This window comes from Tachysurus fulvidraco, chromosome 8 (assembly GCF_022655615.1).
Source record: "Tachysurus fulvidraco isolate hzauxx_2018 chromosome 8, HZAU_PFXX_2.0, whole genome shotgun sequence".
Lineage (NCBI taxonomy): Eukaryota > Metazoa > Chordata > Actinopteri > Siluriformes > Bagridae > Tachysurus > Tachysurus fulvidraco.
Window position 1 is genome coordinate 13,526,276 of NC_062525.1, and position 11,477 is coordinate 13,537,752.

The 11,477-nt window shown below is 40.3% G+C and overlaps 1 protein-coding gene across 1 annotated transcript; it reads left to right on the forward strand.

The window, feature by feature from the left end:
- Positions 1-284: 284 nt before the first annotated feature.
- Positions 285-11,321, forward strand: bsk146 (brain specific kinase 146). The gene is made up of 4 exons (XM_027177756.2): positions 285-512; positions 6,967-7,193; positions 7,295-7,497; positions 8,211-11,321. Exons 2-4 carry the CDS (start codon positions 7,022-7,024, stop codon positions 9,012-9,014), a joined length of 1,179 nt encoding a protein of 392 aa, XP_027033557.1. The 5' UTR covers positions 285-512; positions 6,967-7,021; the 3' UTR covers positions 9,015-11,321.
- The last annotated feature ends 156 nt before the right edge of the window (positions 11,322-11,477 follow it).

The following is an 11,477-nucleotide window of genomic DNA, read 5'->3' on the forward strand; positions in this document are numbered from 1 at the left end:
ATTTTAGAACACTTAGATACTGTCTATTTACACACACGAACACACACACGAACACACACACTCACACACTGTACAGTATGTACAGAAAACAATAGTATGAAGTTTCCCTGTAAGGATATACATGTTTCAGACTGAAAAAGGAGAAAGTCTAAATTTGGTGAGTAATATGTTTGCAACATTAATCACACAAACAACACCAAGCCACTTTCTACAGGGATAAGAGGGGCGTGGCGACACCTGCAAGATGCGCTACTATTGGCTGATTAACGGAGAGGCGTTGCTTCTATCAGCATTCGGAAGCCTTGATGTTCGGCTCGAGGAGGACAATAGCGGTGGAGCGGAGAGAAAAATCACTGCACAGTCTGGAGCTGTGAAACACCACAAATGCGGATAGATGCAAAACAAACACACGCCGGGGTTTGGGAAAGAAGACAATGTGTGGTGTTTATTGAGCACGGGATATATATTTGTGGCTTGAAAAAGCAGAATAAGAAACACGGACTGATTTAATGGTGAGTGTAAAATGATAATAATAATAATCGTTAAAGATGCAATATAATAATAATATTTAAAAAAAAGTGCAGTAGTATTTGATTATTTATACATGATCATGATGGGGATTCGGTTCTTTGGGGTTTTAGGCAAGAGATCACTGGAGTGTCAACACAATTGCTGACTGCACTGAGTATTTATTTATTTATTGATGGTAAAAACGCAGAAATCGTTGAATATTTTCATCTTTCTAGCTGATGTGCTTTATGTCCTGATGGTTTCTGATGTGTTTCACCTGGTATGAGTTCGTAGCTATTATAAAAATGTGTGAAAAAGCTGACCAAGGTCGTGAATGATTCCTATTAATAATGAATATCCTGTGCTGTTGGTTTAACAGCAGCGCCTCAGCTGTCTGTGTTCCTGTCTGCTTGGGTTTAGGGCAGGATGAGTCACACACCCTGTAGGTCACCTGTGCTACAACATCACATTAAAACAACTCACCATGACCCAGGTCACAATACACAATATAAAGGTGGCTTCATTCAGTCTGAATTTAACAATATTATGTAGATGAGCGGTCCAGTCTTCCTACCTGTGCCTCTACAGGCCTGCAACACACACACACACACACACACACACACACACACACACACACACACACACACACACACACACACACACACACACACACACACACACACACACACACGGCTCTCTCTCATCTGATCTTTCAGATAATGTTCAGACTGTGAGCAGTAAACACACACATACACACAGAGCCGTGTCTGTCTGTGTGTTTACTGCTCACAGTCTGAACATGATCTGAAAATACTGTTTTTTCTAAAAACAAATCCTCGACTTTGTTTTAATGCTGTGAGCTCATTATACACATATGAGGACTTTAATGAAAAACTGAGGACCTTTTCCAAAGCCTGGAACAAAACATGCATTTTCACAGTACACTCTGTGTCTGGAAATCATTTCAGACACATCTTGGTACATTCGATGTTGCGTTTACATTCATCCACTGGCAGATTTTATAAAAATTTTTTTTAAATAAACTGGCTTACAAATAAGGCAGATTTCAATCCACGGCTTAGAGCTAAGTAATTGAGGGTTAAGAACAAAAACTGTACTGTTCCTTATTACTATGGTTAGGGTACTCTTATCTTTTGTACCATTTATATGTATTTTTCACCTGAACATTTAGATAGATCCTTATAAATGATTAATAATTATAGAGTAAGTACCTTTTAGAGCAGGTTTGTCAAATATGTCATAGGCAAGAGGCAACATTAGTCTTAGTCTGGTGTGAAGTGGTACAAATGATATGAAAGGTACAAATCTGGAAAAAAAATAAATAAATAAAAATAAAAGTTATGGTTGCAAAATTATTCACTCCCCACATTCCCCACAATGATTTCTTTAGTAAGGTTACATATTTCCGACTGCTAATGAACACTTCTGTGTTATTAGCATGTTAGTAACTGAGCTCTAGTTTAACCTCAAGTGGAATAACAGAATTATTCAAATGATTCAATTCATTTACATCCATTGGGATGATATAAATTTATAACACAGATTCTGAACACCATCTTAGAAAGCTTATGGGGTCTAAATTTTACATCCCTGTTTAGCATAACACTGTAAAGTTAAAATATATGAAGGTACAAAAGGTTTCATTATGAGAGTCCACCTTAAGGCATGGTACAGTTTTCTAGCCTTTCTCTGAGAGTGCATGCTTTGAATTCACCCATTCAACTCTTTAGTTAATCATCAGGTCTAGTAGCTACGTTAGAGTATGCAGTAATTAAACCATGCTAGACTAGTCAAACATAAGCAATTGCCTATCTCACATGTGTGGAGTGATATGGAAACTGTGTGTGCTCCTAGCATCCGCAGGTGTGTGTCTGCATGTGCGCTTGTTGCTCTGATCCGCGTTTTCACACCCCTGCAGTTTGAACACAAGGTGAGAGAGTAACAGCTTTGCATTAATGATTCAGGAGGTGGATATTCACCACAGGAATTATTATACTATGCACCTTGACTAGCTACAAAAAAATAAACATTTGTCTGTAGTAAATAAAACATACTTTGATTGTGAATTTGACAGGTATTAACCACTAACTACTGCCAATGCCAAACCCAATGGAGAGACCTTGTGCTGGTTTAAAGTATCTAATAGTATTTTGAAAAGGATTAGTTTATGCTTAAATAACTCCTTGGATCATTAGTAGAATGAAAAGCTAAATAAACTGGGTTTAGAGGGCTGATATCAGTTCTTTGAACATTTCCAGTGTTCACTGACTGAATTGATGTCTTATCGTTTAAAACTTGTCTGCTCATCTGTATCGCTTCTTTGATTCAAAACGCTGTGTTTTGCAGATAATCATCCTTCTTTTTTTTATAACATCTAAAAGCCAAAGCATGTGTAGCTCTGCCCTTTTTAATTTGTGAATTTTAGTTGTGTAAATGAGTATATCGTGGTCTGAAGCAAAATCAATGACTCATTTCAGCGACTAAAGAAGATGAGGTTTGTGTGGTTGAACAGGTGGAAGGTTTGCCAGCTTCTGTGCTGTCAGTGATGATACCAAAGGCCACGTGCTGATTCGATGGCGAGTTGATGTTTTTCACACTGGCCGTCCATTAATGCGCTACACACTTCGGAATATAGGTGAAGTGACTTCTGTCATTCACTTAGTCACGCCATTCTGGGATGATTCCAGCATAACCTCTGATGAGCTGGCATGCATGCAGGCCTAATGAAGTTCTGTGTTGTTCCAAGCAGCTGGAAGTTATTTGTTAAAATGGAGGCACCAGCATTCTATTCAGGTTTTGTAATAATATCCAAAAACCCCAAGAAGGACATGTACCTCAGGTTTTGTTGTAGGCTTCTGGGGGTTTTTCATTAAAGCTTCTTTTTTCCTCTTAAGGTGATGAAATAGAGTGGTTGAGTAAAGGCAAAAGAAACACACGGCCACTGAAGTTTCACATACTGATACTGCAGAGTTACTGCTCAGTTGACTTTTTTAAGTTGTCAGTATGCTAAACTTGCTCATCTCTCTGGAACAGCTCCTTGGTGATCTTTTTAGAGGTGGCTTTCATGTGGAACTGTACACAACTCAAAGATGTTGGAAGGCACAAGTGAAGCAGTGGTCTTGCTGGGCCCAGGCTGGTAGGATTTTGGAAATGTTGGTACCCATCTTAGTGGCCCAGCATCACAATATGTAACAGTAAGACAAAAAAAAAGTGACATAAACATTATCGTCGGAAAAACGCTCACTGTCAAGAGATTGTGGCTTTAGAGTTTTTTCCACAGCCTCTAGAGCCACACATCTGGCAAGAGCAATGCCAAATGAATAAAGAAATGACTGGAATGAGGTTTTTCACCAAGGTCAAAAATCTGGCACCCTGGTCTGTGTTTTTCTTTCTTGGTGACAACAAGGTCTCTAAAAATCAGACTACACTGGATTAAACACCATCTGGCTGGTGTTATTCTTTTTTATAATGGTACTTTAATGCAAGTAGTACCACTTTAAGTAGATTTTTAAAAATAATATGAAAAATCATCTACAGCGTCGCTTGAAAGTTTGTGAACCCTTCTTGTGAAAACTTCTATATTTCTGCATAAATATGACCCAAAGCATCATCAGATTTTCACAAATGCAGACAAAGTGAACCCAAGCAAACACATCAAACAAATATATTATCATTTTTTATTCAGGAAAATGTTCCAATATTATATATCTGTGAGTGGCAAATGTATGTAAACCTCTAGGATTAGTTTTTAATTTAAAGGTCGAATTAGAGTCCATCTGATTTCAGTCAATGTTATGACAATCAGGTCTCAGTGAGTTCCCAAATTTACTTAAAAACCAGAGATATGATAAAGTCTGATGTTCATGACTTGTGTTTGTTGAAGTGGATCATTGCAAAAACAAGGGAGATTTCTGAGGACTTCAAAAAAGAGTTATAGTCCAAAAATCTATAGTCAGACCGATCCTGTAGAAATGGAGGAAATTTAAGACCATTGTTACCCTCCCCAGAAGTGATCAACCAACAAAGGTCACTCCAAAAGCAAGACATCTGTTGGGTCAGAAAGGAACCCAGGGTAACTTCTAAGTAACTAAAGGCCTCTTTTACTTTTGCTAATGTTAATGTTCATGAGCCATCAGGTGAACACTGAACAACCTTTGTGTACAAGGTAGAGTTGCAAGGAGAAAGCCACTACTCTCCAAAAAGAACATTGAAGTTGCCCATGAAGTTTGCTAAAGATCTTCATGGACAAGCCAGAGGACTATTGGAAAAATTATTGCTCGGAGGCCAAAATAAAACTTTTTAGTTTAAAATGAGAAGCATTATTTTTGGAGTAAGGAAAATACTTAATTCCAGCATAAGAGCATTATAACGTCTTTGAAAAACAGTGGCGGTAGCATCATGCTTTGAGTCTGTATTGCTGCATCTGGGCCAGGACAGCTTGGCATCACTGATGGAACAATGAATATAGCATTATACCAGTGAATTCTAAAAGAAAATGGCAAGACATCTGTCCATGAGCATAATCTCAAGGGAAAATGGGTCATACAACATGACAATGGGTCCCCGAGTCTGGTAGGTAAGGTTTTGGAATTGCCTAAGTCAAAGTCCTGACCTAATTCCAAAAAAAAAAAATTGGTGATGGACCTGAAGCAAGCAGTTCATGTGAGGAAACCAACAAAAATCCCAGTGTCGAAGCTGTTCTGTACAGAGGAATGGAATAAATTTCATCCAAGCCGTTGTGCAGGACTGATAAAAAGTTACCGGAAACTTTACTTGCGGTTATGGCTGCACAAGAAGTCACAACAAATACTGATGCAAATGCACACATACTTTTGCAAGTCACTGATCTGTAATGATGCAATAAATACATAAATTAGTATTATATTGTTGGCTCATGTGTTTGATTGTGTTCACTTTGTCTACCTTTAGGACTTGTGTGAAAATCTATGCAGAAATCTAGAAATTTCTAAAGGGTTCACAAAACTTTCAAGCAACACTGTATATGCACTGTTTTCTGTGGGTACCGACATGCTTGTCTTGACCATATTTAAGTTTAGTTCCTTCAAGATGTATTGATGGGTTCGAGACCAAGACTGAATGACTATATGACTATATACACACTGACAGTAGCACTGATTAAGGAATTAAGAAGCGATGATAAAGATTTAGTGCCAGGAATCATATGGAACTGTGTGCACCTGTCAGCGGCTGCTAGGATGTAGACTCAAGTCACACTCAAGCTGTAGACACAGCAAATCCAAATGAGTGAGCAAGTACAAATATTTCATCTATTTCATCTATTAACTGGCCAGTAATAAAACCCAGTTATGTTTAAACACCTGTAAGATCATTTCCCACGGTGCAGGAGACACATTCTGCGTCTGCATCTGTTTAATCTTAACACAGCCTTGCTGACATTGTGTTTGACCTATTGAGATATTGCTTCAGCTTCCATTTTATTGCATGGCTCTGTGTACAGAATGGTGGGGAGAATATGTTGGATTTCACAGCTCTCAAAGCTAAAATAAATAAATAAATAAATAAAGATTCATGCTTTGTGCTCTCAAAGCATAAATCCCTGCTTTCACCCTAGTGGATTGCTCTCCTGATGCAAAGACAAAGTTTGAACCGGATTCACAAAGTGGGACGTTTCCCTGTGATAAACTGACGAGAGAGAGTAATTGGACATGACATATCACATCAGCCTAACCGAATAAAATAGGAACTGCAGCTGTATGCTGTAACCTGCAGTGCAAACTAAGCACTCTTGATCTGCCAGCAGTAACAAATGGTCCTCTGTGTTTACATCCGCCGCAGTGCTAAGAACGTAAGAGAGAGAGAAGGTGCTCACCATCACAGCCTTAACAGGATTAGATATCCATACTCTGTGAAAACGAGTCGCTGCAAAACAGAGGTCAAAAGGAGAAGCACAGGATTTCTGCAGTGTTCCTGCTCAATAATACTATCTGGACTTATTTAGTAGTGATTTAATTAGAACGGTCTCTTCGTTTTAGGGCAAACAGTGCTACTCTGCTGTACGCCGTAATGCAATTTCTCTTGAAGAGTGATGAAGAGTGACACTCAGATGCAGTCTAACATGACAGAAGCTGCTGCTGCGGCTATTTTGAGCTGTACTGTATGACGAGCATAAAGACTGGCGGCTTCGATATATGTGAAGTCTCTGTCTTCACAAACCATCTTGCATATCTTCACACTAATTACTTTGCCTGAAGAAAGGGTTGAGCTGAGAGAATACAAAATGTACAGATAATTAACTGTTCAGTGGACTCCAGGGAATATAAAAAAGCACATCTCTAGAATTTCAAGTCCCTCTCTGAGTGTGAATATATTGTGTGTGTGTGTGTGTGTGTGTGTGTGTGTGTGTGTGTGTGTGTGTGTATGTCTGTGTGTGTGTGTGTGTGTGTGTTACTGCAGTAACGTTAAGTGGTTGCCAGCACTCTCCCTCTCCACACCTGCTCCTGTGGAAAAAATGAGCTCTTCTCCTGTCGTGTCTCGAGTGTCTGTCGACATCCTGGAGGAGCTTCAGCTCTTCGCTGCTCAGAACCTGGAGAAGCTTGAGGTTAACAAGTACTATGAGGTTATCCGAGAGCTGGGCAAAGGCACCTACGGCAAGGTGGACCTTGTCATTCATAAAATTAGAGGTAATCACTGATCATTAATCCTAATTAAACCCTTTATTAAAGAATATGCACATATCAAACATATACATGGTTTTGTTATTTTTGTCCTCTTCTTAACCAAGGTACCAAGATGGCACTAAAATTCCTCAAGAAGAAGACCACTAAACTAAAGAGTTTTTTGAGGGAGTATAGCATATCACTGTACCTCTCCCCATGTCCCTTTATAATCAACATGTTCGGTATTGCATTTGAGACCGAGGATTACTACGTGTTTGCACAGGAGTACGCCTTAGCTGGGGATCTCTTTGACATCATTCCTCCACAGGTAATCAAAATCCCATCCACACAGTGACTCATTCAGTCCCTGCTGGATGATCTGCACTGTTCTACAATACTTTCAGCATGGTATGAACAGACACTGATTATTTATATAGGTATGAAACACTTGATCAAACACACGGAACAGCCCTAGGTCAAATACACTATACTCTCTGAACCCAATAGATCATGATTCTTATAGATTCACTTATTACGTGATGCTGAACAGCAGCCCATCAGGTTACAGTCATCATTTAATAGACTTACCATTGGCATATTGTAGGTTTAGTCAGATTCAATGTTATACCTGTGCAACCTCACAAGTGCTAGTGATGAGCAAAGGTTACTTCATATTTTGATGCATTTCTATAACACTGGCAAAAAATGAGGATAGCTTTGTCTGATCATGAACAAACACCTCAATTTAACTTCTGACGTTCTGGGTGTTTAGTCAGTGTTCCGGTTCATCCCAAAGGTGTTCAGAGTCGGCGCTTTGTGCAGGACACAAGGTTTTCCACTCCAACCTCGGCAAACCACGTGTTAACCATGTGTTACAGCGTGCAAAGGCATCCTGTACCTGTGCTAAAAACCATGTGGTGACAGTATGGGGAAGATCAGTATATGGGTGTGATGGTCAGGTGCCCACAGATTTTGGACATAGTGTGTTTGCGTTCCAATTTTCAAACGGGTTCTAATCCTTTTTTCTGTTGATTTATTCAGGTGGGACTTCCGGAGCCTGTGGCCAAGCGTTGTGTCCACCAGGTGGCCCTTGCCTTGGATTACCTGCACTGTAAGAAGTTGGTACACCGCGACATCAAGCCAGAGAACGTGCTGCTCTTTGACAGGGAGTGCCGCAGGGTGAAGCTCTCTGATTTTGGCATGGCACGGTGCGCAGGCTCTGTGGTGAAGCGTGTCAGTGGCACAATCCCGTACACAGCTCCCGAGCTGAGTGATGCCTCCCAGCGTGATGGCATCTGTGTGGACTACAGCACAGATGTGTGGGCCCTGGGTGTTCTCCTTTTCTGCATGCTTACCGGCAACTTTCCCTGGGAGAAAGCAGTGCCCACGGATACATTCTATGACGAGTTTGCTCGCTGGCAGCGGAAGCCAACAGGCACGGTCCCCTCACAGTGGCGCAGATTCAGCGACGAGGTGTTAATAATGTTCCGCAAACTCCTTGCTCTGGAGAGGGAGCGCCGCTGCACCGTCAAGGAGGTGTTCACCCATTTTGGCCAGCGCTGGATGCTGGATGGGGAAGCAGGAAGAGGCGGTGGAGGAGGACACCACCAGGTGGCGCACAGCTCTTCTTCTTCAGATGAGGAACTGCTGGTGGACCGGATGAAACAGCAAACCCTATCTCCGAGCAAGAACAGCGCGGTGGAGTCAGGAATGGCCGCTCATCACTTCAGCTCAGTGTCCACCAACAGCTCGGTGTCATCCACTACCAGCTATGAGCGCATGCCCAGAGACAACGCCACCAGCGGCCGCATCCTTGTCACTACACCGATCGAGATCTGTGTGTAGATCTCACCGCTGTACATAAACCGTAACACGGCTTCCTTAACCGATACATTTTCTCATGCCTTCATAAAAGATTAATTACATAAGTAAACCACCTTCTAAGGGTATTATAACACCGTTGAGTGTGAATGAAGCAAAAAAAAATTAGATACACCCTCTAATTTATTGAACTAGTTTTGTGATTATTGTGTTTTTGGTTTTCGTTCTCCAATGAGGACACATTGCACTCTTTTTGGGAAAGATTGTCTTTAGTGGAATTCCTTTAAGAAAGGAAGTGCACAGAAGCTGTAAACTAGAGTAAAGATGCACCACTAAAGCAGATCTGTAAATGAATAAATGCTACACAATGGAATTGAGCTCTGGCAGAAGATCAAGAGTAACGATTAGGGCTAGACCAAAACATATTCCTTAAAGCAATATACGATGCAAAAAAGAAAATGGATGTGGACTGAGATTACTGTTGGGATCTACATTCTCGACATGGTGTCTTGATCCATTTTTTGGGGTGAAAGTGGTGACATGAAATGTTGCTAGAACTTCTCTGTGATGTCATCATACATTAGGGAGCAAAGAGGATGTTGCTTAAAAGCGTGTGCGCTTGTGTGTGTGTATTTTGTAGTAACTTGAAATTGAGTTCTTTCTCTTTCCTTTTTTCAATTGTTTGAAGTCTATTTTCAGAAGTATATTTTTACAGTTGATTTATAAAGTAATTTAATGGTTTACATTTCATTTATTTTGGTACACTGTTGAAGCTCTTGTGCCAAGCCCAGCTGGCATTGTGCAGCCTCACTGCGATGTCTACGACTGTTTATTCCTGACAGCTTTAAAACAGGATAGAGAAGTGGCACTGAGGTTGGCTGCTTATTGTACTTGGCTCAAAGGAGTGACAAGTAAAACAGATCTCATGCCAATGAGACAGTGCAGAGCCTCAAACCGGCTGTCAATGTTATCACCCCCCCCTCCCAGCAACCACACACAAACACACACCAGGATAAAACTACTATGGTGTAGAAGTTAAGCTTCGCTGCCCACGATGAAGGTTATGAGTTCAAATCCCGAAGCCGCTTTTAGCCCTTTAACCTTCAATTTCTCACATATTCAATTGGATTGTGCCTTGTTTGGCAAACGAGTAAATATAACGATTTGTGTTTTTACGTTCTCTACACATTGAAGCCCCAATGACCAGCGTCAATCAAACCGGTTCCGTCGATCGCAACCAGGTTGGAGATCCACTGCCGGATCAACGGGTTGCACTTTGTCAACCAGTCCTCGATGTCAAACCAACATATCTATTCTATTAAGACTTGCGGGTACAAAGGAAGTATTTTTTGCTGTTTCTGTAGTGTTTCTTTCTATTGTTTTTCTTTACAAATTCTACATATGTTTTTTTTGTATATTGATTTGAACTTTGTCAAGTAGAGTGTACACAAGGACATCTACCGACTGCATGAAATAAGCATCCTAACTAGGTCATAAAAAAAAACCCTGTTGTAATTATGTGAGAATGTTGTAATGTGAGTTTATTTTGCTGTAGCACAGTTTATTGGGGACTTTTCCAGACTTGGATCCGTGTTACAATTTAGAAAAGTTAGGGCTAAAAAAAAAAGAGAAAAGAAATAAAATTCAAATAAATATCAAGGCAATTGATAATTAGTTAGTTTTCACTGTGTTGTATTACTGTGCTGTCATGTTGTTATTGTTGTGTTTCTGTTTCCTCAAAATAAGGAGAAAAATTGTTCAGTACTGTTACGGTGGAGAGTTCTGTGTAAAGGAGTGACATGATTGAGACGAAATTGGATCAACTTGAGTTTATGCCTCAGTGAGAATTGATTATTTGATTATTGTTGCACCCCTGAGGTTTGGATAGAATTAATCCTTTAGACTCGTGTGTTTCGCGTGTATTGTTTTTTTCCCCCCTGCATGAATTTATGACGTGCTTTTTAAACAAAAACGTAAACATGGTTTAACGTTGTAGTATTACTTCGTAGACGTGTAGAAGCTGGATGGATGTAACGTAGCAATCTGCACAGACTAACGCACACACTTTACTTTTTCCAATGTTTTTTTTGTGAATACTGATAAAGAATATACACTGGCTTTATGGTGACCCTTAAGAGCCTAGGCACATCGATGCCCAGCTGTATCTTTTTGTCCTTATTTCCACCCAGGAGTGGAATTGGAAACACAATCCGAGAGCGATCAACTCTGTTACCTACAAACCCCTGAACTTCTGTCCACTAATGTCTTTGCAATACTACTGTCTTCCTGTAAGGTCTGATTTATTAAAAGTAAACCAACATGTGCACCTTCTGCCTGTGTTTTATGTTACTGTGTTATGTAAAGTGTGTGCTTGCTCCCAACACGAGCTCAACGGTTAAGATTCTGGCTGGAAAGTTGCATTTCTTCTCAGAGCACTTCGTTCGTATTCTGGCTCACCTGAACACGTGCAGAAAAGTATACAAGTAC

Bases quoted from the DNA above. Each gene is read 5' to 3' on its own strand.
- bsk146 (XM_027177756.2), top strand. From the start codon at position 7,022: ATGAGCTCTTCTCCTGTCGTGTCTCGAGTGTCTGTCGACATCCTGGAG. The intron at 7,194-7,294 runs GTAATCACTGAT...TTCTTAACCAAG, and splicing joins TGTCATTCATAAAATTAGAG to GTACCAAGATGGCACTAAAA. The intron at 7,498-8,210 runs GTAATCAAAATC...TGATTTATTCAG, and splicing joins TTGACATCATTCCTCCACAG to GTGGGACTTCCGGAGCCTGT.